General features: G+C 41.9%; 1 protein-coding gene across 1 annotated transcript in view; it reads left to right on the forward strand.

Annotated features, from left to right (window-relative positions):
- The window catches only part of LOC122780051 (RIMS-binding protein 2), a 62421-nt gene extending 36441 nt beyond the window's left edge, over positions 1–25980 (forward strand). Inside the window, exons 8-34 of the mRNA XM_044042823.1 lie at positions 1408–1491; positions 1612–1701; positions 2351–2473; positions 2555–2659; positions 2877–2927; positions 3560–3592; positions 5290–5470; positions 5869–5973; positions 6387–6592; positions 8829–8935; positions 9031–9140; positions 9428–10303; positions 11048–11074; positions 11297–11448; positions 11714–12196; positions 12657–13046; positions 14016–14168; positions 14442–15260; positions 16050–16149; positions 17913–18055; positions 18305–18473; positions 19182–19259; positions 19867–19914; positions 21401–21606; positions 21703–21774; positions 22264–22395; positions 22958–25980. Coding sequence (XP_043898758.1) covers positions 1408–1491; positions 1612–1701; positions 2351–2473; positions 2555–2659; positions 2877–2927; positions 3560–3592; positions 5290–5470; positions 5869–5973; positions 6387–6592; positions 8829–8935; positions 9031–9140; positions 9428–10303; positions 11048–11074; positions 11297–11448; positions 11714–12196; positions 12657–13046; positions 14016–14168; positions 14442–15260; positions 16050–16149; positions 17913–18055; positions 18305–18473; positions 19182–19259; positions 19867–19914; positions 21401–21606; positions 21703–21774; positions 22264–22395; positions 22958–23290 — 5376 coding nt within the window. The 3' untranslated portion in view covers positions 23291–25980. The remainder of the gene's footprint in view (positions 1–1407; positions 1492–1611; positions 1702–2350; positions 2474–2554; positions 2660–2876; positions 2928–3559; positions 3593–5289; positions 5471–5868; positions 5974–6386; positions 6593–8828; positions 8936–9030; positions 9141–9427; positions 10304–11047; positions 11075–11296; positions 11449–11713; positions 12197–12656; positions 13047–14015; positions 14169–14441; positions 15261–16049; positions 16150–17912; positions 18056–18304; positions 18474–19181; positions 19260–19866; positions 19915–21400; positions 21607–21702; positions 21775–22263; positions 22396–22957) is intronic.
- The last annotated feature ends 366 nt before the right edge of the window (positions 25981–26346 follow it).

A 26346-nucleotide genomic window follows, 5' to 3' on the forward strand; every position in this document is an offset into this window, starting at 1 on the left:
ACTGTCATTTAAACTAATTTCCATCACTGGATTTCCATCATTCTGCCCAGTGTTAGATTTCCTCACTTTTTGTCTACCACCACCAAATCCACATTTTAGTGTCTCCAATAAATAATTGCATAACCATTGACTACTATGCTGACAGTATGATTAAGTAAGATTGTAAGAATGAGAAACATATAATTCAGAATCATATGATAACATGCTAATATTAGCATTTAGCCCAGAAAAAATAACAAAAGACAGGGGAGTGTGGGATCATGGAAATTGCTGTTTTGTTGTCCTTTTTTGGTTCCCCTGTACTTTTGTGCTTCATGGGCAAAGCTTTAGCAGTAGCAAACACCAATGAGTTGTCATAATCCATTAGTGATGAATACATACAGAAATGAAAAGAAACAACTTAACATTCTGGCCAACTAGTTCTACTGAATGTTTCCTTCCTAGCTATGCAAATTCCTATGGATTTAAAGTGTGTTAGAAATGTTTTGGTTAATGTACGTACACTGCTCCACAAAATATCTAACAAATAGTCCCATTATTTTTTGATATTTTAATGCAGAAATGTCACATATTATACTTTATATTGGCGTAGAACACAGAATGATCAAAAAAGAACTGTTAAAATGCAGCTGGTGCAATTTACTAATTGTATTTGTTTAAATTGTTCAGCCATAACTCTGAGTCTAGTTTTTACATTCTTAAATGTGAGGCCTATGAAAATATCATCTGAATGCTCATAAAACCTTTTCACTGGTCACATACCATATAAAGAACCTCTTAGTTTTTAATAAGTTACTTTAAAAACCCTGAGGAAAAAAATGATTAGCAAGGAGATAGATTTAGAACGTAGTGAATGGAACAACTAAAATCTGTTCAACAATATCTAAGTTGGATCCACCATAGTTCACAACCAGACATGGCAGTTTAGCTTCACACTGCAGATCATCCTTCAAGACAGAGACAGCATTATTCATTTAAAGCTCTTGACAGAGACACAATCAGACCATTTAATTATTGTTATTGTCTTGCTGTGTAATCACTCTGTGTCCTGTAAAGTATATTTTCCAATCAGCTGGTGCTGGTCTTTGCTGCAATTAGCCTGTCTGTTCAGTAACATCCCCCCTCACAGTCACAGTGGTAATACTGGACTGAGGTCCAGTGGCCTTGCTGAAATAAGCTGATTTCTCCTATGCTTGTCCTACATGTAAGCTGCATTTAGAATAATTAAAGGATGCTAAGCTTTCTAATACCTCATTGCTGTCATGTCAGAGGTCAAAGCCAATGTATCCTGCATTACTGTATGTAAAAGCAAACCATGTGCCATTACATTACATACATACATATAGTGTATCCTGCTCTTCTGTTCTGTTTAAGCCATGTTAAGAGCTGGGTGTATCGTTTGTTCAGGAAAGTGAGCTGAGCAAGAAGAGAAAAGAATGTGAAAACCTTGAGCATGAAGGAAAGAAGCGACAGAGGAGATGTCTGGATTTGGTAAGATGTCTGGATCCAGCATTTTTTTTTTCTCATGTCCCGTTTGACATAGTGGGAATAGTGATGATTTTAGGGACATGGTTTTCTCCAGTTGAATCTGACCTTGTGGTTTTGTCACAGGAGAGCCAGCTTGAGGATGAGCGAGACAAAAATGAGCAACTAAAGGAGGAGGCAGATCTCCTCAGGAGGAAGGCACAGCTGCTCGACCAGGTCAGTATCTCCCAAACTCTTATCGAGCTCCATCTAAATTTAAATTGGTTTAATTATTATTAATATTATTATTATTATTGTTATTAATAAGTATAATACTGTTAATAATAATAATAATAATGATAATAATAATAATTCTCTACCAACCAACAAAGCTGACAGCTTCAGAGAAGACATCAGTCATGTCAACACAACAAATCTTCCATCCATTGTCTACCGTTTTATCCTCTACATGAGGGTCGAGGGGGTGCTGGTGCCAATCCCCAGCTGACAAAGCGCGGAAGGCGGGGTACATCAGGTCGTCAGTCCATCGCATGGCCACATAGAGACAAACAACCATTTACTCCACATTCACACCTACGGTTCCCAATTGACCTCTGCATGTTATTGGACTGAACCCAAAGAGAACCCCCACCCACACACACACACACACACACAATCTGCACACTCCATGAAGAAAGGCCCTTGTCTTTTTGTTGCAGCAGCGCTAACTGCTACACTGCCATGTGGCCCTTCATGAAAACCTTCCTAGAATCAAATGAACTACTCAGTATAATTCAGATCCAAAAGACTGATAGGAATAATGGCAACAAAGTGAAACGCTTCAATGAAACTGGTCCTTATGTCTAACTCACTGTTGATTCTCCAGACTCGGGCTGAGAATGAGGAGCTGAGGGAAGATCTCTCTGAAGTGACCGCTCAACACAATACAGTTCTCGAGGAGAACCAGAGACTCCGTGCCAAACTGGAGAACCTAGATCAGGTCCTTAAGGTAAAAGACGCTCAGTTTCACTTCTTGCTATCCTACTAAAAAATGGACATTTAAATATTTTTGTCATGTTTTTCTGAACAGCATATGCGAGAGGTCGCCGAGCGAAGGCAGCAGCTGGAACTGGAACATGAGCAGGCACTGGCTATCCTTAAGTTCAAGCAGGATGAAATCAAACGGTTACAGCGGGTAAGAGCCACAGCCTCCTCTGTAGTCTAAATCAAACACTTAGAAGCCCATATCTCAGCTTAATTATGGGAAAATGGGTGGTCTTATCCAGCAGGAGGCAACCTTTGGGCACCTATAAAGAAAACAAACAGATTTTTGTCAACAGAGGTCGCTGTGTTCTGCATTCGATTTTTATGACCCAACATTACACTGACTTTAATATCTTTTTAATCATCAGGCTCAGTTATTTGCCAAGAGGGAACATGAAGGAGTGGTTCAGATGCTGGAGGTGAGTTTGTATGACACCACAGTGACTGCTCATCAAAAAGAAAAGCATTTCATGGTTTTCATACTGTGCAATGCTTTTATTACCTCATAATAAAGCCCTGAGATGCTTCCAGTACTGTAGTATGATTTCCCAAAATAAAAAAAAATCATCAAGTTTTAAAACTACCATGTCTGCCTGGATAAAATTGAATGCTTTAATCAATGTGTTTCTAGCTTGGTGTAAAGTAGATAAGAGAGTGCAATTATTCAGACCAGTAAAATAGACCAAAGGCATCCTATTGCATCTGTAGTACATCCAGTACTGTGCATTCTTTGAGTGTGTAACTTAAACACCTGCTGGAGAAGCTGTTACAGACAACACTTTTACTTTTGTTGCACTGATGGGCCTAAAAATAGCTTTTAAACAGATGGCTTCTCTGCTCTTCTGGGACCTTTATTGTGTGCCCTCAGTGTGAGTGTAACACACTTCGAATTTGAAATCAGCAAAGTGAATCGGTGACAGTTGAAGTGCCTTGTCTGTCTGAGAGAAAAAAGAAAAAAAAAGATCTCAAAGAAAACTCAGAAATTTCAAGTCTGTTGATGATCTGCTGTATGTGCATTTTGTCGCTAAAAGAAGTGTGTATTTTATTTTAGGAGTTGACTCAGCTTGTGTTGCGGAGGGAGCTGGTAGAGTATAGTTGCTCCTGTTTGGAAAAACTGCTCGCTTCCTTCCTCTTGCATTTGTTTCACTCACTTTCCTTCTCTCAGTTGAAACCCCAGAGCATCACAGGAGAAAGTCTCTTTGCTCTTCAAGAGTCTGAGCTTTGTTGCCAAGTCAGCAGAAAACCTTCACTCAATCTGTTAAAAACATTCCTTGAATGATTATAAGGAACACATATGGTCATGCAAGAGCAAAAGACATGTGCTGGCGGCTTAGAGACGTTCTAGTGATTCTGACTCCCGACAGTCACTCTCTCATTGACCTGGACTCAGACTTCTGTGTTTCTACTGTATTAATATATTTTCTATCCCAGGTTCAAGCATGTTTTTATTTTTCCCCTTTCTGTTATCATCTCGCTAACCAGAGTACACTGGACTGCATGCAGGTAATGTTAACCTTTAACCAAATTAATTATCTTACTGCCACGAGCAGTTGGATAATTAATTCTGTAGAAACAGAAAACCCCAGTTTCATTTTATTAAATTTTTTTAAATTTACAGAACTTTACCAGATGTTTGCACCATTTATTTATTGCAATTGTAGCAATCAGACTTTCATAAATGTTTCCTGTGGCCACATCTGCTAATTTAAGACAGTTTTTGGGTTACTTCATGTATATTGGGTCATTCACTCCCAGATATACTGAGCTCTCGCACCATACTTGTCATGCTGTCTTGTTATTTAATCTTATTTCATCCGAGTAAATTAGATTTTACATCAACCCAGCATATCAATAAGTCAGATAACTGTTCTATAAAAGAGATCTGTGCGTCCTTCCTCCCAGTGTCTCTGTACTTATGAACAGTTCAGCTCAGTGTCGCCAGGTAACAGTTGACTGCAGGCTCTGGTTTGTGTAGGTGAGCGCTAACAGGAAATGTTGTTCACAGACAGTTTCATGCAGAGGCTTTTGTCAGATCAGCCTGCCAGGAAACTCCCACCACAACCGGATGTGAAGTCAGCCACATATAGAAAGGGCCGAGGCCAACCTCTGTAGCTTTCTGGCAAATAACACTGCTGTGAATTGACTGCTTTGCAGTGTAAAACTGTAGCACAACAAGTAACTTTGTATAACCTGTTTTTCTTTGCACCTTTGGTTTTTACCACTGTCCCGTCATACCAGAAAACTACCTGCCTTTACTTCCCTCCCATCTTCTTCCCGTTGAGTGTGTAACTGTGTGTTGTCTGTGTTTGTGGCTTTAACCTTAGTGTCTTTCCCCATTCTAACCTGGAATTCAAACCCTAACCCTTCCCCATTCTAACCCCATTCTAATGGAATACTTAATTTGTTATTTCATACCATATGTATGCAAAAATGCATTTACTGTATGTTGTTCCGCTTGTCAATCCAACAAAATAAAATCATGACTGTAAAATCAGATGTCGAATTTGATGGTAAAAATACTCATAATGCAATATAATTGATAGATACAATAAATCTTTCTTATCTTTACAGGGTTAGATGATTCATGTATTACAGGAAACCACTGATTTTATTATAGTATAAATGCATAGGTCATGGCATAGGTTGTCCTGTGCTTGTCGTTTATTTTAGTAGTGATCATGAATTTATGATATCTTGTAAAACTATTAAATGTTTCCTTTTTAAATGGATTTACTTTGTGTTTTTTGCCCACTGTGTTTGTTTGTTGCACCTCATGCGTAGTCAAAGGTACGAGAACTGGAGGAGAAATGTCGCAGCCAGAGTGAGCAGTTTGGCTTGCTGTCCCAAGAGCTGGAGAAGTTTCGACTACAGGCTTCAAAGGTGGACCTGGCCAGCTCTACCCTCCTCAACAATCCCAGCCTCTCTGTTCTGACCAATGGGGTGGGCCTGACCACAGAGCGAGGTGAGCCTCACCATCACAAACATGTACTCATATGATTACAAAAACAATATTAACCAACTTGATTGCAGGAATAGATTGATTTTGGTCATTTTTAACATCAGCACAGCATGTTTGCAAATGCGAGAGAATTTCTTTGAATTTATCTGAGAACAATAACTGCCATAATCCATCTTGTTTCAGGATGACTTTATAGTTCAATCATTGTCAGACGGGTAATTCAACTTCTATTGTATATGATAATCGGATCTTTTCAGTTCCAAAGATAATCCGGTCACTGAAAGAGGAAATGCTTCCAGGCAAAACAAGAATGCAGTTCCACTCAAAGCTGCCTTGAACATAACAAGAGTGTGTACAGTGTCTATCCAACCTTTTTCTCCTACGCTGTTCATGTGTTTTAGACTGCACTGATGGCTCATGGGATATGGTGTCTCTGGGTGAAATAGCCTTCTGGAGTCTCGAGGGAGGTGACACTCTCTCCTGCCCTGAGGGTAATGATCCGCTCGGTACGCTCTCCGTCTCCGTTATTCATAACATGTGTCGGACTCACCGTCATAAAAGCACGGCATGTTCTAACCTGTCATCTCACCCACACTGTCACAGTCCAACACCGTGGCAGAGTCTGTGTATTATTCTCACCATCACAGGATGTGGCCCGTGGAACCAGTTAAGCCCTTTAACACCACTGGTGTGACACACGTTGCCACAACTTAGAGTGCCCTCTGACCTCAGACAGATGGAGGCAGGATTTTTCCCTCAACTGTTTAATCAGTCAACCTTGAGCCTCCTGCATGTCAACCAATGACCCTCACCCACCTAGCTGCTCACGGATTGAAGCAGGTTAACCAGTGAGAGGGCTGGAGGTGTCTGTTATAGTCGTGGATTATGTATTATCTTCTCACTCCCTCTCTCCTATTAGATGTGGCAGCTGCGCTGCGAATGGGGGCCACCCCCCACGCTGCGGGACTGTCCAGGTTGGAGCGCTCGCCCGTCACCAAGCATCGTGAGTTGCCCACCATCAGTGTTAGCAAGTCGGCCTCTTCCTCCAGCAAGTCAGAGACCACGCACCTCACCCCCAAGTCTGACACGCACCTAAGTCCACACAAATCCAGTCCAACACATGAGGTACAATTCTATGAAAGTCATCTTACTCATGTCATCATTCAAACGTTTTGACTTTTTCTTTGTTTTTGTTCTAGCTATTTTCTGGAATGTGTTGTGTTCTGAAATCCTGATTCCATTAATATATAAAGTTGTCTGGAAAAAAATTCTATTGCCTTCCATATACTGAATATAAGAAATGGTCATAGCCATCTGTTTTGAAAAGTGAAGTCCGAAGTCAGTTAACATTTTCCTAAGAGTTCATGGTAATGAATCACTAGTTTCAGGTCTTCTCCAGTCGAACATGATGTCAGTTTTGAAATAGATAAGTCACGGCACACATGAGTTTACACCTGTGAGTGGACAGTTTGTTTAACGACTGAAAGACTATATTAATTTCTACATAGTGTTTTTGGTCATACTGTAACATGGCCAGCCATTTAGTTTGGACCAAACAGGTTGATTCGCTGGGGTACCTGTCACTGACTGACCTGCCTACCTGCATGGTTCACTATAATGATGTTTAGTGTTTTCTTACAGGTGATTCCAGCATGATGTAGTCAGTATCAACAAAGCTGTCATCCCCAGTGTGTGTTCTGTGTGTTTTGAGGGAGAGAGCAGACATTGTCACACTTTAAAGTAAATTGTTATTTGTTGCTGGAATATTTTTTTTATATTTTATTGCGTTACACCTTATTGCACAACATCAGTAATGTTTTTGCCACACTGACTGTGGTTGAAAGATATAGTTAGTGCTGCTACTTCTGGTTAGGTTGACTTAGGTTAGCATTAAACTCAGTGTCTCTTATCCAAAATGGTTTCCGTTTGTGCTACATTTCATGTTTTGGTTAGTGTCAAACCTTGGTTGTAGGCTTCTGAAAGTACTCCCTTGTGCTTTCAACATTTCTGTTTTCTTATTCTCTACATAGACGGACTGATAACTTATCAAGATTACTGAGACAGCTACACATGAACACATAGATTGTGTGGATTTAATGGATTAAAAACCCTCCTCAACCTCTTTGTCTTCCCACGCAAGCACAGACTAAAGCTAAATACTCAAGAGAAAATATTGCCCATACATAAGAGAAATCATTTGAATTGTTGGTGCCAAGAATTATTGTTTACAAAGTGTCAGCCTCTGGTCTTGAGTGACAGACAGGAAGGTGGTCTTTTCCTGTCATCGCTCGTCTAACAACACTCATGTAAAGCTGTTTTTTTTTTTGTGAAATAATCCTCTGGCCATTGTGGATTATGGAGGTTATACAGAAGTAGTTGTAAGTGATTATCCTTAAAAAGGTTTTTCCCAGGGAGCTATAAATACAATCTTTATTGTCGTATTGTGTTGTTGTGTTGTTGATATGGATGGAAATCAAACTCCACAGTGACACATTTATTACAAATCATAATATTATATGAATGTTGTATTATTACATGTGCAGTCATTAATGCTGGCTAATATTTAGATCTGTATTCACAGTGAATAGATTAATATATACATATATGTATATGTATATATATATGTTCTATTTTTTACTTTGTTGAGAAATATGTGAGAAAACATTTTTTTGAGAAAATGCTAAACTAGAATTCCATGTTTATCAGTCTGTCTCCTGCTAAACTTAGTATAAAAAACGTAAGTAAAATTGTGTTGATTTGAATTGGGTTGATTATTCTTGTTGTTGTAACAATGCTTCTTGGCAAAAAATATATATAATTGAAAAGCCTGTTTATTTCCGTTTTAAATGGTGCCACATGCATGTGTGGTCAATGCTTTTGTGGGTTGAGCAGCAGAGTTGAGTATGTGGGTTGCACCCAAGAAAAACTTACCAAATCTTCTCTGCCAATGCCAAACAGCTTATTGACTCTTGTTTGGTGTTGTTTATTGGACTGGATGATTGAAGTCTGAAGAAACAAGACATTATTGCTAATTTAACAATTTATTATTTTAACAAACAGGGGCCTCAGTAGCATGTGGAAGAACCATACACAACCACAGCAGCCTGGCACCTTCTCCTCATGCTGATCAATAAGTCAAAACACGAGTCAATAGCAGAAGACAGAAGGTTTTTCATAGGCGCAACCACATACTCAACTCATCTGCTCAGCCCACAAATGTGGCTTTCCAACTGTATAAGATGTATCGTCAAAAAGCATTGTTACAACAAAGGAATAATCTACCATCTAACAACAATTTCCTTACTTTTTGTGCACATTTTTTATATGACATTACTTCATCCTGTGTGCATGGTGTTGTCAGGTGGACACTGCCAGTGAAGTAGAGGAGCTAGACATTGATGTGGCCCCGGCACCATATGCAGCCAGCAGAGGAGCAGCAAAGCTTCAGGTTTTCATTGCAAGATATAGGTAAGCAATTATATAGTAAGGGAGTCAACTCATCAAATCAACAGTTTGCTATAATGTGGTGGAAATAAGGAACATGGAACATTTACTTGAAACAGCTATAATCCTTATGACGGCCCCAATGACAACCCTGAAGTGGAGCTGCCACTTACTGCTGGGGAATACATCTATGTGTATGGAGACATGGATGATGATGGCTTCTATGAAGGTCAGTGCTCAGTCTATTTTGTTGTATCTAATTCAGGGTTGAACAATCACTTGTTTTCAAATCAAAAATCAAATTTATTTTATTGTTTTATCTTAAAGTGCATTCAGAAGGCTTTTATCATTGCTTTAGAGTATTGTAGTTAATACTTGTGATTGTGTATCGTGTGGTAATGCTCCATCTTGTTTTGAATCTATAACAGAGTAAATATTCAGCTAGAGCTTGACTAGAACATTAACCAGTCTTAAACTACTTAATATTCATATTTTCTTTACTGCCTTTCCTCTCAGGTGAGCTGATGGATGGACGGAGAGGGCTGGTCCCCTCTAACTTTGTGGAACGTGTATCGGATGACGATGTCATGAGCACTCACCCACCAGAGACAGGGGACATGTCCCATACCTCCCTGCTAGACAGCAGCCTGCACAGTGCCAGCCACCAGCATCACCTCCACATGAGTATCGGTGCCTCAGAAAGGACACAGGCCACTGCTGCCTCAGCCCCTGTCTCAGCCCCCTCAGATCCGGCATCGGCCTTGGCTGTCCCAGCCCCCCTCACCAACGGCCTGGACTTGGATTTGGAGGAGGTGGGAGTGGATGTTGTGCCTTACCCACGTAAGCTCACCCTCATCAAGCAGCTTGCCAAGAGCATCATCATTGGCTGGGACCCTCCGCTGGTGCCAGCTGGGTGGGGCAACGTGTGGAGCTATAATGTGTACGTGGACCAGGAACTGCGGTTGAATGTGCCCTTCGGTGCCCAGACCAAAGCAGTGCTGGAGCGGCTGGACATAAACCTCAAGGCCTACCGTGTGTCAGTGCAGAGCCTGACAGAGAAGGGCGTGTCAGACCAGCTACGCTGCAGCATGCTAGTCGGTCGGGATGTTTGTGTGGCGCCCACACAGCTGCGTGTAGAGAGGGTCACCGCCACTTCTGCCAACCTGAGCTGGCTGCCCAGCAACAGTAACTATGTACACATCGTGTCCTTGAACGAGGAGGAGTGTGAGCTGGTGAAGGCTGGCTGCTACTCACTGTGCCTCAAAGACCTCTTGCCCAGCTTGCAGTACACAGTCAAAGTGGAGGCACGACCACATCGCACACCTTGGGAATTACCTGTGGAGCGACGTGAACACAGAAGCACTACAATCACCTTCACCACACTGATGGCAGGTCAGGATGAAGCAGTTTCTCAACCAATGAATGTTCATATTGTCATACACATAGTCTAAAGCCCTTCCCTTTTGACAACTCCTCACGTTTTCTGCTGCCTTTGTCTAGTTCTTCATATAACACTGACCTTTAGTGTAGCACTTACTGATTGTGATGTATTTTTCAGTGCAAACTAAGATGTCCTATATGTGATACATATGTTTAAAAGCATACATTCTTTTAAACAATCAACGCCATCTTCTGCCACACATACTGATCAAGTACTCCTACTCATGCCATGAATTAGAGGAAAGTATGATGCCCTTATCATGACGACTGTTTACTGCCTGTGCATCTTTTCCATTTGCTTTATATATCCCTGTCCTTCCCACAATGCACTGGGCATAAGAACCCGGTAGGCTTAAATCAAATCATATCACTTTTGGATAGTCCCAAAACACAGCATACATTATCTCAAGACACTTTATTTTCACAAAATGAGCAAACATTTATTGGAGAGATTAAAAACAAATTTTAACAGGACGAAATCCATGTATTTGGTACTCAAATAAAACTCCACCCTCAACTCAACATCATTTGTTGTCACCCTTAGGTGCCATATTCCCTACTTGCACTCCTCCTAGACAATAGAAATACACATATTATTCAGGAAGGAACCTGAGGCCTGTACTGAACATATTTATGATGAATTTTATATGAGATGTAAAGTGAATTTCTCTTAATCATCATCCGAATGTGCTCTAGTTTCATGCCCACACTCTGGGAACCAAGGTATATCATTTCTACATGTCTTATTGGCCCTGTAGAGTGTTAGACAGCAGTATTAGACAGTGACTGTCTTGGTGAAATCAAATGCTCCTTGTGATATTCAATTGCTATCCCGTGCACTGTTTTCAATAATAGTAATTCACTTGAAGCTATATTTATGTAAAATGTTGTTACTAAGTCTTTTCTCTCTTCACTGGTCTGGTGTGACACCTCTAATGCATGTAGGTCCACCTGATGCTCCTCTGGATGTGCAGCTGGAGCATGGCCCCTCTCCGGGGATTGCCCTCATCAGCTGGCTGCCCGTCACCATAGATGCTGCCGGGACCTCGAATGGAGTCCGTGTCACTGGATACACTATATATGCTGATAAGAAAAAGGTACCTGTTTCTTTAAGATGAAGCTGAGGGGGCAACATCATTACCATCCACATGACTCCAGCATTTTAGAGCCCCAATAACAGAGATGATATAAAAAACAAATTAAATTCACTATGTTCTGTCTTTCCAATTTTTGCATTAGAACATAGTAGCAAATATTTTGATGGTACCTCATGCTGTAATGCCCCCTCACTGTTTAAATCTAAAGCACAGTGATTATTGAACTTACGTATCTAACATATCTCTCTGTTATTTTCCTTCCCAGGTGCTGGAAGTGTCTTCCCCAACAGCTGGCAGTGCTCTGCTGGGACCCTCTCAGATCCAGTCCCTGCAGGCAGCTCTGGAGCTCACTGTCCGCACCACGTCTGCTCACGGGGAGTCCTGTGACTCTTTCCCAGTCAACGTGCCCTCCAAGTTGCCTGCCATCATGGCAGGCCCAGCTATCACCCCCACAGCTGTGCCACTGCCATCACCCTGTGCCCCAATAGGCCCCAGTAATCTGCCCTCACCACCGTCCTACATGAACTCTGCTGCCAAAATCTCTATGCTGCCCAGCACTTTGCCATCACACAACGCATACAACTCTGGCCTCTTAATGGAGGCCGTTGCCAACTCTCCTAATGCCCTTCAAGCTGAAGACCCTCTCTCATCTGCCTCATATGTGAAGGCCTGGGCCAACCCTTCATCTGCTGCTGCCTTAGCTGTGTGTGAGACTACGTCACCAGTAGCCCACACCATCACACCAGTGGTAATACTCTCTTTGTCATTTAAACTGAATTAGTTCTAGTATAAACAAAGTATAAACAAATACAAATGTTACATTAAACCATTATCAAATAAGTTCACTCAGTACAGTTTGACCCTATGAGGGCCACGCGACTCTCTCTGTGTTTCTCATTATTGTGTTATTAAGATCTTGTGTCGCTCGATTACATTGCCAAGTTGCACACAGTAAGTAATTAATTTTATGTCAGGACAGAATAAGGCAACAGCAACATTGCTCTAGTAAAAGAAGACACAGTGGTTGTAGTAAGACTGGAAACTCAGTGTCCACAAAAAGTTTCAAAAGGTAATTCTACTGCTGAAAAAAATAAGGTCATTCAGCAGTGTCTATTGCTGTTTTTGTTGTTGTGGTTATGTTGTGTTTTGAATGTTCTGGGATTTATATCTACTTTATAAATAACATTTCTTTGACTCTGCATCTTCAGGTTAATGTGACCTCCCCCACCACCTCAGCACCTCTACCATGTCCATTAGCAGTACCTGCACCTGAACAAGTACCTGTCATGGCAGCAGCGTCACCAGTGTTGGAGCAGCGCAGAGATGTTGACAGCCCTGATCCTATTCGTCCTTTCCCATCCATCACAGAGTTCATTGATGACCCTTGTGCCAAACTCGAGACTCCTGAGCCCTTCCCATCCCCACCCAAAGCCCAGATCACGGACCTTCTAAACCCTCAGTATAAAAACTTCCTCCGACCCCCCAGCATCTCACCGCTGGAGTCCGAGGTAGAGGATGAGCAAGAGAATACCCGTCTGGTGTCCATTGATGACTTTTTGAGACAGGAGAAGGAGCCAGCATACAACAGGAGGCAGCAGGTCAGTCCTGACCCTCTTCACTACTAAAATTAAAGTAGTCTGTTGGTACAACTGAATCGGATCACAGGTGAGAGCCGGTCTGAAGGGGAGGGGGGTTGATTAGTTTAGGTCTTCAGCATATCAAATAGATGTAGTTTCTATTTCTTTCTTCTGGAGCCTTGAAGAATTTGGCCGAAATTGAACTATTGTGTGCTGTGACTAGCTGAAAGGAGTTGGTTTATATCTATCAGATTTAAAGGAATCAGTAGTTTACTGATTTAGAATCTGCACAGCTGTGTCTGTAGCTTTAATAAGCACTTTAAAAAGTGTTTATTGTTGATAAAGCAGCCCATCACTTTATATGGATCAATTAATGTAGACCCCACATGATGCAAAGTCTATAACATGTACTGTACATCTTGATATTGTGCTTACATACAGTATAATGAAACAAAATCATGGAAACTTAATACAGTTGCATCAGTAAAGCTCCTGTCAGTGCTTTGTCTTAAGCTGCTTTCAGACATGCACCAAAGTCTGGACATTCTCCAGAGATATTTGTCAATGCACATTTTCATGAAATGAGATTCTCCAGCCAGGTCCCATGTCAAATCAACAGATAATGTCAGCAGGAGAAATGCTAGATAATCCACACCAAGAGAGTGGGCGAGTGTCCTGCCTTCTGCATACCACCCATCTCTAAGACAGTCTAACCCTTCGATCGTCATGATATCAGCAAACCCCAGACAATGTCCAGACTTCTACTTTGGACATTACTGTAGCCTTCACTTAGCATCAAAAGATTTGTCTGTTGGGTGTTAGTGGTAGATTTCAAGTTAATGCAACCAGACAGCGGAGATGGAGCTTGACTATGGAAGAATTTATAATCAAGCAGACGTTTATGTACAGTATATGCTGTGCTTTTGCAAGTTAAGTGGTTAATACTTAAAATAAGTACACTACATGCTTCTTTTCAATGTGTCCTTTCAGAATTATGGCAGAGGGCTTGTGGAACCTACCAGTGACTACCTCGCAGACAACAGTCGATCAGACCTGTCTGACATCCTGGAGGAGGAGGAGGAGGACTACTCTGACCACCTTGGAGAAGCACAGGCTAAAGGATATGCAGTTAGAGCAACCAGGGTAATGAATATGTAGCATGTTCTACTGTTTCAGTAAAATAAGCTTCTTTCACTTCATCTTTAAGTTCTCATTTTGTGCCCTTGTTTCTGCTCTCATTCTCTTGATGTTGTTTGATTATGATTGTTTCTCTTTTTTTCTTCTTCTTTCTTTTGTCTTTCCTTTGCATGTCTGGGTTGTCATCTGTTTTTTCCACACTATTTTTACCGAACAATATGATATTTTACCACACTGACACCAAACCTACTTGCATGCTGTGACCTGTGGTCCTTGTAGTTATACAAACTGGAGCCTCCAGACAGTGATGAGGAGGTTCTTGAGAAGATCCTTAAGTTGCCTCCTCAGGTTTACCACAACAAGCAGCTGTCCAGTATTCCTGAGTTGACAGAAGAGGAGGACAGTGGTCAAGAAGAGCCTTTAAGGCACCGCACTCGTTCTCGGCACAAGTCTGGCCACCTCCACCCTGCCCCCCCTCGACAACATCACTCCAACCTACACCCACACGTTCCCCCTCACCATCACCACTACAATAGGGATCTCAGATCTCTAACCAAAGAGCCTTTACTTAGACACAAACCTTCACAGGTAAAGCCTAAGACGCAGCACAGGGTGCACTATGCCGACACAGTGGACACCATCACTTATTCTGAAGAAGAGGAAAGTTTTTATGAAGGTCCCACCAGCAAGCGGGTGTCAGCCCACTGTCCACCACAGCTGACCCCCAACATCAGAGAGCGAGGGCTGCTCAAAGGGCTAGGGGACCGCCTTAGGAGGGAGGCCATGCTGAGGAGTCAGAGGGCTGTTGCCTCAGCAGCCAACCTCAGCCACGCCCCCACCCAGCCAACACCCAACCCAGTCAGCAAAACCGTACGGACTCTGAGGTCACCTGTTGGTCGTGCGGGAGAGATTGACGTTGAGTACGGGACAGATGATAATGACGAGCCTACAGAGTACAGTCCTGGGGAGGTGGGGATGGAGCAGATGAGCTCTGAGTGGTGGGTGGAGGGGGCTCAGGTGGAGCACTGCAGGCCTCATCCTCGCCGAGCACGGAAGGCTGATACTCTGGCAAACATCCCTGCCGGCCAGCCACAAAGGGTGTGTTGTCTCAGCTCGACCCACTCCCCCATAGCAATGTGGATCTAACCCGCAGTAGTGGAAACCACTTCCCTTCTCTGCTCAGTAGACTAAAGCTTACTTTTCCATCTTCATCATCACCACAGGGGACAGACGGAGGTCACCTAGTTTTGTCCACCACTTTACAGTATTTTTATTCAGTAACTGTATGGTAGCAAGCACTTTCCAAACACTCCAAACATAGTTTATGATACTAATCTTCATAATTAAGCTATAGTCAATGTGGAATCTATCCTCCCTCTGTCCAACTGCACTAATTCCAGTTACTGTCACATGCTCCTACATCTCTGCACTGTTCTCTTCCTAAAATACTCAGTGTTTCCTTGTCTTGTGTTAGCTTACAGTGGATGTGTTTCGATTTGTGTTAGTGTCTGCTACAAAACAAAAAAGGAACAAGTTTTATGTTGAAACAGTGTGTTTGTTGGAAGCCCTGGGGTTTCCCTGGGGAAAGCACATGCTTTCTCTAATTTCTCTAAACTGGGGAAGCTTCCCCAGTTTCCCTATCCAGATCACCACCAACATGTTATATCATTTCTAACCTAAATCCCCAGAAAGTTTTGTCACAATGAGTTAAACAAATAGACAAATGACAGACTGAGTTAATAAGTAAGAAATCAATTTATTGTAATTAAATGAAGCATGGATAATGAAGTTTTCTGGAAAAAAAGGAGTGCCACAACAGCTGTTACTTTTTCTGAACCCCTATTATTTTCTTATTGTTTTGTTTATTTTTTTCTGCATGTTGAGCAGGAGCCCAGTCAGATCCCTCCAGCTGAGGCAGGTCCATCGTGGGGGAGCCAGGCTGAGCACACTCCTAAACCAATGAGCTTGCAGGCCAGGCATCTTAAAGGTCAGACTCTCTTTCCTCTTTTGTCTTCCTGTATTCGTCTGTCTCTGGTTTTATTGCCCCCGCTCTCATGTCAAATATGTAGCGGAAATGTATGAGGCAATGCTGACACACCTGTGCTCTGTTTTCTGTTTTAAGGCTTTCCCCTATGACTCTCTTGCATGATGGTTGTCAGATTAGCACTTTGTGTTGTGAAGGAAGGGGGAGGGGGTGTCAGAGAGGAGGAGGTACTGTGAGCGCCAGTGGAGAAGTGGGAGAGAGCCTGCTAAGCTGAGAACCGGCTTAACCCAAAGTGGCTTGTCATGGCAGGAGGAAGTGACAGACATTAAAATAGTAACCATGATTAGCAAGCAAAGAATTAGACTGTGGTGTGAACATACAAACCCCTGTCTGTTTCTCTTTTGCTACGTCTCTGGATTACAGTCTGCACACTCCTCATAATAAACCTCTCTGCTCTGTGTGTGTGTGTGTGTGTGTGTGTGTGTGTGTGTGTTAGTCCACAGTTGACTGCACAGACGAGTATGTAAGTGTACACGTGCACACAGATAGAGGAAGGGAGCAGCCCTATCTACTAGAAGATCATTGAGGATGTGAAAGTGTGCAAGTTGTCTGCCTGTGACTGTTGACACAGATGGGGTGATTCTCCATATAGAACATGTCTCTTCAGCGCAGCTTAAGTCTCACCACTGCTTTTCAAATTTGTCCCCCTGTGGAAACAGTTTACAGTTGCAATGCCTTTAGTCACACTGGTGTCATGGTCTGATGTTGACAGTGATGTGTGTCATATTAATAGGTCACTGGGATATGGAATATACAAATAGGCATTTGGTATTATTGGCTTTTATTTCTTTTGTCACTTGTACCTGTGATGTGAGCGAACATTTTCAGATTTAGATCAGAGAGTGGGTCAAGCAGCGCTTCCTATATTGCTGGGTTGCTGCGGATCATGAACGAGTGCACGTTTGTCAAACAGCTCGCGCAGCTTAGGATCAGTGGTTTAGCTTGATTACCTGTTTTGAGGACACGCTTGTGCCGGGTGAATGCTCTTCATCGCATCATCAACAACTGTTGGTGGGCGGTGAGGTTGGGGCAAGCTGCCTCTGCTTTTTGCAGAACTATTTGCAAGGCACAAACATTTGTGATAGAGAATTAAAATGCAAACATTTGCAGAGCACATAACATACAAGCATACAAACAACTATATTGTAAAAAAGAGGAATTTCATGACCAAAAGCTGTTGTAAAAGACTAAATTAGTTCGCTTGCAATTATTTTTATGAATGATTAATATACCTTTCTTGATAAACCAGTCTTCATTTCTTAAAGTGAAATGCAGGGTCTTTTGTCTTGTTGTATTGTTTAACCAAAAGACATTTATAAAGTAACTGATTTAGTATGTTTATCATAATCAATGCTCAGTTTGTTCTGTTATTGGTCCAGTTGTTCTGTCATCTATTATGTATTTCAAGTTTTGACTTGTGGAGCCTGGAGCTCTTTTATATCATTATTTTTATGTCATTTATATTATGTTTTTATTTCATGTTTTGTCTGTAACGTGACTCTAAACTGTAAAACAAAATCTACCCACAGCTACAGGTTTCAATGGAGTGACTTTACTCTCTGTTACTTCTCTAATTACTTGGAAAGACATGTGATCTCTCAGATCTGGGTTACCTGAACGCCGCAGGCATTTCTTAATTATCTTAAACCTGTTTGTGTGTGTGTGTGTGTGTGTGTGTGTGTGTGTGTGTGTGTGCATGTGCATAGGTGGGCTTGATTCACCAAAGGTCAAAGGAGACAGTGACATACGCATCTTTGTGGCCCTCTTCTCTTATGATCCTGCCACCATGTCACCTAATCCTGATGCTGCTGAGGAGGAGCTGCCCTTCAGCGAAGGACAGATCATCAAAGTACGTCCCTCTCCGTCCAAAGTCCATTTTTCTTTGACAGTAACTTTTTAAGAGCTAATGTTAAAGCTGGGGAAGGCAGTAATTTTACAATAGTTAAGTCAAGGGATCAGAGAGAGAGAGAAATGTCTACAAGACAATAAACAGACAATAAACCCAATTAATATTACAGTTTCCTAAAACCACACCACGTTGTGCCTTTTTGTGACATTCTGGTTTGACTGATGCAGTTTTGCACTCCTTTCCTCTCAGGTTCATGGCGATAAAGACGCAGACGGGTTTTACCAAGGGGAGTCAGGCGGTCGCTTGGGCTTTGTGCCGTGTAACATGGTGTCTGAGATCCAGGTGGAGGACGAGGAGACCCGGCAGCAGCTGCTGCAGCAGGGCTTCTTATCCACAGCGGCTTCCATTGACAAGATAGGTATGTGACACTGGCAGTCAAAGACTCAGCAGCTACTTGTGAGTTGTTTAGAAAAAGGATGACGCTTCTTATATATAAATATGGATGTTTGTTATCATGCTCTATGTCCAGTCTGAATGTTTTATTCATAACATTATGTACTGCTCTTGTTGAAGTGGGAAGTGAAAATAGCACAAGTGTGGCAACATCCATTGTTTCTTGTTTCTTTCTATAATTCAGATTTATGTAGAGTCATGACTTTTCTCGTTATCTAGCTATTGAACAATTATCAAAGACATGAATGAAAATGTCCTTGACGACTCAAACCACCTGTTTTTTACTTTTGCTCACTGTGGTGCTATTAAGAAAAAAAAGTAACCATCTCTGTGGTCTCGGTGACTGACTGCGTTCTCATGCAGGTGTCTAAAGAATAAAGTTAATTCAAAGTGTTTGCTTGTGGTGAAAGTGGAAGTGAACCACTCAGTAAAATCAAGCAGACACTTGGCTCCTGTTTCCTGCCCTTTATCCAGAGCCATATTTGCAGATGGTTGTAGCCTTTTCACTTCCACTTGTTCTCATTGCCGTGTCTGCTGCTTGCTGGTTGTCATTTTTTAAATTGCTCTCCACCTGGCTTTTCATTGTCGATTTTGTGTGGTCTGCTTCTCTCCAAAAACCCACCTCTGTGTTTCTTTTTGGTTTCAAATTTTGATTGGTTTTCCTTTCTAAAAGTTCATAAAGGCACTCGCTCACACGCACAGCTACCACGTCGCCCTGTTCCACCACCGAAACCAAGGCGATCCAAGAAAGGTGTGTCTTGCTGCCGTTTGCAGCTTCCCACCTCCGTCCTTTCTTCTCACACCTGGTTTTCTGGTTTGCTAGTTTTTCTCTCTCTTTCACTTTGACTTGATTGACACTCAGCGCAAATTTTGCCATTATAAATAATCCTCCTCTATAGTTGTTTCATCTCAGTAAAAGTCTTATGTTACACTTCAGGGTAACCTCAGCTTTTCCCAGATTTAAGTTTTAATTTTTTTTAAATCTTTACAACTGCTTCACAACAATTGAAATGCACATGCATGAGTACTGAGTTACTGTGGTCAGCTTCCATTGGCTGTTCATGTAATACACAGCAGCAGAATGTGACAGTTTGTCACTTGTTCAATGCTAAACTCACTGAACACGATGTCATTGTTCTGCTCCTCTGTCTTAAATGCATTCCGTGATCACATGAACCTAAACATCCCTTGTTGAAGCATCCATCTCCTCCGATCTCCATCTGTGATTTGTGTACTCCAGTGTGATGCCCTGAGTCTTAGAAGAACTTAAAAGATTCTGGTTTATAAAGTCTGATTTTTCCTCCTGTCATCCTGCAATTTGTGCTCATGCTCTTCTCCCTCGCCTTGGTCTCTTCCAGTGGAGTCTGCAGCACTCTGGGAGGAGAGCGTAGACTCCTCCATTCAAGGTTCGTAGTTAGCTTTTTGACCCTCTGCCTCTCTGTTTGCCTCTGCATGAACGACCAAACCAGCTTCCTCTGGAGGCCAGCATGTGTCTACTTGATGATTTGTGTATTTAACCTTTTTTTTTTACTGGTTATTTTTGACTGTTTGACTGAGAACTGTGTTGTAGCTGCAGACTCACCTTCATGCATCCTCATGAGGAACTGTTTGACAGTTTTGGGGTTTACTAACTAACCTACCTCAATAAAGCAAAAGTGCGAAAAAAAAAGTGCTTTCATTTAGACGAAAATGGTTCAAATAAGAGGATTTATCATGAAGTCACTGCTAATGTTTTGTGACCTTAAAATTATAGTTCATGTTTTGATGTTTTATTGTGAGGTACTGAGACACAGTCAACACTGAATGAGCTGAGTTTGCCACCAGCAGCCGATAAGTGTGGCGTGAAGAATTATTAAGTAAAGACAGAAAACGTGTCGTTGTTCACTGCACCTGTTCTTACACTACTGCCTTTGGATTGCTAGCTAGCTGATATGCCTTTGTCCTTCCCTGGATGCAAAAATGTGCAGAAACAGAAGACAAACCGAAATAACATTAATAGATTGATAGAGGGAGGGGAGGACTGTAGCTAAACCAGCTCTACATCTGTCTACATTGTACATGTCATTGAACTGTGACCACAATTGTGAAAATGTCACTTCTCTACGTATTTGTTAATACTGGATGTGAGTATTCTGAACAGTGACATTCACCTTACGCTTTGGTCCATTTTCAAGCCTGTGTGTGTATTTCTTACCTTTTTAGGATACAAACACGGACTTTGTCAGGACCAGTAGTCCTCAATAAATTTTAAATTGTGAATGAGCAATTTCCAAAATGACACAAGCTTCAGTTTCCTGTCAGAAAAGGCTGTCTAACAGGAAGTTAAAGCAGTGTGTTTGTTTTTAAGATATCTTAAGATTTTATTAGGTGAGCCTTTTGCTCATGTCCCCAGTCATCTTCAGTGAGAGAGCATGTCCTCTTTTCAGGCTGGTGTTGTTGCCAGCGGTGTGCAGGGAGCATGAATGGCAAAGTCGGTGCTGACTATGTGTTAGTAGCTCATGCATTCACACTTCAAAGAACCTGAACTATCACTTTGAGCTCATTGTTTTACCCCACTTATAAATGTCAAGCAGTCCTCTGTACTGACTCCTCTTTTCATCTCACAGTTCAAATGTCATCATCGATAATTTTTTTCTGAAATAACACTGTTTGACTGATGTGACTGATGTTTAAAAGCAGCAGAACAACTCCAGCTTCTACAACCTAAAACACCTCAGTGTCTTTGTTTCTGCGTTTAAATGAAGTGATGTGACTTCTCCTCAGCTTAGCATGACGCTGAGTGAGTCAGACGTGCAGGCACGTTGAGCTGGCCGGGACTGCAGAAACATCTCACTCCTTTAATTATCAGAATGGCACACTGAAATGTTTGCTCATCTTTGTTCAACTTCACAGATTCAGGCAAGTCTGCCGCTGTGGCAGCTGTGGGGAAAGCAGCCCTGGGCAAAGCAGTCCCGGGGAAAGCAGTCCTGGGGAAAGCAGTCCCGGGGAAAGCAGTCCCGGGGAAAGAAGTCCCGGGGAAAGCAGTCCCGGGAGCTCGCAGGATGGTCGCCATCTTTGATTATGACCCACGAGAGAGCTCCCCCAACACTGACATAGAGGTCAGACTGACGCATCCATTATGATTTACAGTAGATACATACTGCGCGTGCCGTAGTTGTTTTGGTACATTTTTTGTTTGTCATGCCTGTGTTCAGGCTGAGCTGACCTTCAGTGCAGGAGACATCATCCATGTGTATGGTGACATGGACGAAGATGGCTTCTTCTACGTAAGTCTTAATGTGCCTCGGAATTTTGCGAATTGTAGAAAGTCATATGTTATCTCTTAAAGAAAATAAGGCAGATAAAATGAAATACATAAACTCCTGTGTGTCGACTCGACTTACTAATTATTGCCACTTTTTTTCCTTCACCATATTTCAATCAGTAAAAGGCCATCTAATACAATGACTTGAAAGTAACTTGCAAACATAATCTATCAAGACTGTTACTGACATTACAGGACAGATACATTGAATAACAAACTGTCAGTAGTTTGTATCACTACTTCTGAAGCAGTCAAAAATGGCTTCCTTGACATTGTTGTAAAAAGTAATGCTAAACTGCAACAGCCCACTGCAGTAATGGTGCTTTTCTTACTGTGGTCACTTCCCTGGATTCCTCTATCATGAAATTAAATGAAATGAAGAGAGGCATCACTCATGTCCACCTTGTTCAGCAGCTGTGGATAATAATTAATGTCTTGTGTCTGCATCCAGGGAGACTTGAACGGACAGAGAGGTTTGGTTCCGTCTAACTTCCTGCAGGCTTTACCAGAGGAATCGACACCACAGCCAGTCTGTGCACAGTCTGCACCAGCACCAGCACCAGCACCTAGGAAAGACTCGCAGGTTGGTCTGTTAGCACATACTACTGGTAAAATGGGACCGTGGATGATCTCCTGTAGTTTACATGCATATATTATGTGTCACGTTTACAAATCATTAATATCTGAAAGTTACTGTTTTTTTTCCCTTAACTTTTATTTTTCATAATTTGTAAATATGTTCAGTGTTTGCACTGTTTCCTGTGCTGCCTCTTTAACGGTTTCTTCTGCCCCACTGTTTCCTGCATGGCCTTGTACAGAAGCACAAACGAAGTGTGCACTTTGAGACGTGATTGTAAGTGTTTGCAGAGAAAACTGTAGCCGCTCACTGATCAACACTCTCCCTGGTCTCACCTTGTTCATGTCTACTTCCTGTAGCTGTAGCTGCTGCACTGCTCCTTTGTATATGACCCTACACCAACCTCTGGATCTAGTTTATTGATACACAGATTTAAAAAGATCCCTGTGCTTTGTGTGTCATTTTTTTAGTAATTCCTTTTTGTGTGATCACAAATATGTTAAATAAAAATCGAGGATAGAGTATGTACTGCAGATTAATTCAGAAACCTTTTCATTTCCTCCTAAAGGGTTCAGTGACGTCTTCTACTGAGCCACAACATCCTGGACATTCAACAACAGAAGAATGTTTGCACGCTCAAACAGAACTTCCTCTCCCTGACCCAGCAGCGCACACAGACCTAACACCTAACCCGGCACCTTCTGCAAGCTCCACTTCAGAACCAGACCCAGCTGCAGGTCCAACTGTGACTGCAGCTGCAGCTGCAGTGGTGGCCTGCTGCTCTCCTCCACCTGAGAGCCCGACAACCACAGACTGCTCCCCACAAGGCAAGAAGAAGAAAGGCTTTTTCTCCAAAGGCAAGAAGTTGTTCAAAAAGCTGGGATCCAGCAAGAAAGAGTGAGAATCATGCCGTCTGAGTCGGGACTCGCGCCACATTGAATGCACTTTTTTTCTATCTTCACTGTTTGTCTCAGTCAGTAGTTGCAACAGTTAGTTGATATCAGAACTAATAACTGATGCTCTAACTATACATTTGCCTTAGAGCACCGCAAGACCAGCTATTTAATATAGAGTTTCGAATATCGACGTACAGCTTACAGCAACACGAGCATGTAGAGGCGCACGACTCGCAAATATATTCTCCAGATACTTCCTAATTATCTAAGCATTTGCAGATTTTTCACTCATCAGAGGCTTAAAAGGTTCTATGTGTAACATTTAGAGAACCCTGCTGGCTATAAAGTGAACTGCAGCCTGCATCCTGTCGCTCAAGAGCGTGTGCTCACACTTCGTTGTTATAGTCAGGAGTGTTTATCCTTGGCTTCAGCTAAAATGGTGACAGAACCACCATGATGTTTATAGATTAGCTAACTTAAGTCACACTTAACTTAAACACTAAAGTCTGACCCTCATTTCCACAGCAAATGAGTTGGAGTCTGTGTTGTGATGCTAGCTACTTCCATGATGACAATATTGGACAGTTACAAGCTAATGATAGCTAGTGTAAGAGTAGAGTGAGAGAGAGCTTTTTGAGGCAAGTAGTATGTAACAAACATAAATATTACATACTTTTGATTTTCCCAAGAAGAATCAGTGATTTTCCCAGAAATTATTATCAGTGTTTTATAGGGAAGTGAAGTCGAGTCACACAAACGGCAATTACTACATGTTAACTTAGAGGCAGTGTTGCCAACTTACCGTTTAGTGACAAATCTCGCGACTTTTTCTGCTGTAATTGGAGACTTTTGGAGACTGACGTGAAAGAGCGTATTGTTTTATTTCTCAACAAACAGCGGGTGCTGCTGTGGGTCTCTACCCTGCCCCAAAGAGCACAGCAGTCCCTCCCAGCTGCAGTCAGAGCAGATGCTTACCCCTCCGCATCCAGACTGCAAATGAATTGTGCATACTGCACTCCAAAATGTTAGTCAGTCATCATCTACCGCTTTATCCTCCACCAGAGGGTCGCGGGGGGTGCTGTGCCAATCTCAGCTACATCGGACGATAGGCGGGGTACACCCTGGACAGTTCGCCAGTCCATCGCAGGGCCACACACAACTAGAGACAAACAACCATTCACTCTCACACTCACTCCTACAGTCAATTTAGAGTGTCCAATTCACCTAATCCCCACATTGCATGTTTTTGGACTGTGGGAGGAAGCCGGAGAACCCGGAGAGAACCCACGCACACACGGGGAGAACATGCAAACTCCATGCAGAAAGGCCCTTGTTCCAACTGGGGCTCGAACCCGGGACTTCTCGCTGCAAGGCGAGAGTGCTAACCACTACACACCGTGTGGCCCGCACTCCAAAATGTCCCAATATCCCAAGCCCAAATAAAGGAGGAGGTCTGGAATTGGGGTTTCAAAAAACCAATAATCGACAGAAGTTAATTTGTAGTTCTTAACATATTTAGGGTCAAAATCACATTTTGTCTATTCCCCTTTCCTACAGCGTGCATTACAATTACTCACATGTGGTAAATGATGCAAAGTAGGTGATGACGTCACTTAGCGAGTTGGCAACACTGCTTAGAGGTACAAATATAGGCGTATTAGACCCCCATTTTGACAAACACTGATGGTAACTGCTCCCCATAGTCTCTATAAAGGTACATTGTGTAAAATGTAGCAATATTTACTGGTGAAGTTTCAAGTTGCAGCTGAATATGCCTCACTTTTCCCACCCACACTTATGTAGCCTTCAGTTGGTAAAGAGTAAACATGGAGGGGTCCAAACTGGCTGCTGATATAAATATAAAAGGCTCAATCTGGAATAATGAAGAAACACTTTGTATACAATTGAATGATTGTACAGTGCTGAAAATAATCATAATCTTACCTACATTTTACACACTGGGCCTTCAATGCATGATGAGACATGGAAGAAGATATTTGTTGGAGAGAAACAGCAGCTCCACACTCACAAACAGCTAATGATGTATATTAGCTTTAATGCTCATGTACTGGTGCCACTTTATTTATTTGAAGCAAACAAATAGAGGCTGCAGTCTTATATATTCTCCATGACTGTAAAAAAAAACAATGCACTAACATCCTGAATGGATGTATTTTCACTATGTCTGCTAGTCCCTCGTGTGTTTCCTGTCTTTAAAGGTTATTTATACAGTACTTTATATGGATATGTTATTTATTCATATCGGACTCTTGCCCTAGTTATCACCACATTGCATGAAGTGACATCGGGGCAGGAGGTCGATGTCGTGAAGCTGTCAGAGACGGCGACGATCCACTTTGATATATGTAGGATTAGATCTTATTTATGAGGTGGGCTTGACTGTTTGAGGAAGCGGAAATAAGCTGTTTTATGTGTAGAAGGTCCAGGTTTGCGCCTTCTGTGATGTACAGTATGTGTGAGTGTTTTTGGGTGAGTGTGGTTGTGGGCCAAATGGCCCAGTCTGATGGTGTGACTGAAAACAGATGCCTTTCTCAGATTGTTACCACGGAAACTCTGATGTTGACTGTCATGACTGGCCTCAATGTTTGTCTGTGTGTATGTAGTATCAGGTGATAGTTAAGCTGAACATTTTCTTCACACATTATTATTATTATTATTATTATTATTATTATTATTATTATTATTATTATTATTATTGTTATTATTATTATTATTATAATATATAATAGTTATTACTTATTTTCTCAACTAATCACAAAATCTTTTCAGCAGGTTGTTCAACATAAAACAAGTCACAGTGAAAAATGGCCAACAAATCCACTCTTTCAACTGCGCACATTTTAAATATTAACAACTCTCTGTTACATTCAAGCTTTCTATCCGTTCCACTCGACAGTGTTTAGATCCTGTTTCACTTGGCAACATTTCCGCGCTGCACACAGGAAGTGATTTGTTTTGTGTAAAGACAGACAGACGGAGACAACAGCAACATTACATTGGTGAAGTGTAAAGACTGAAAACACATAAATGTGTCCACAAA

This window comes from Solea senegalensis, linkage group LG13 (genome assembly GCF_019176455.1).
Source record: "Solea senegalensis isolate Sse05_10M linkage group LG13, IFAPA_SoseM_1, whole genome shotgun sequence".
Taxonomy (NCBI): Eukaryota; Metazoa; Chordata; class Actinopteri; order Pleuronectiformes; family Soleidae; genus Solea; species Solea senegalensis.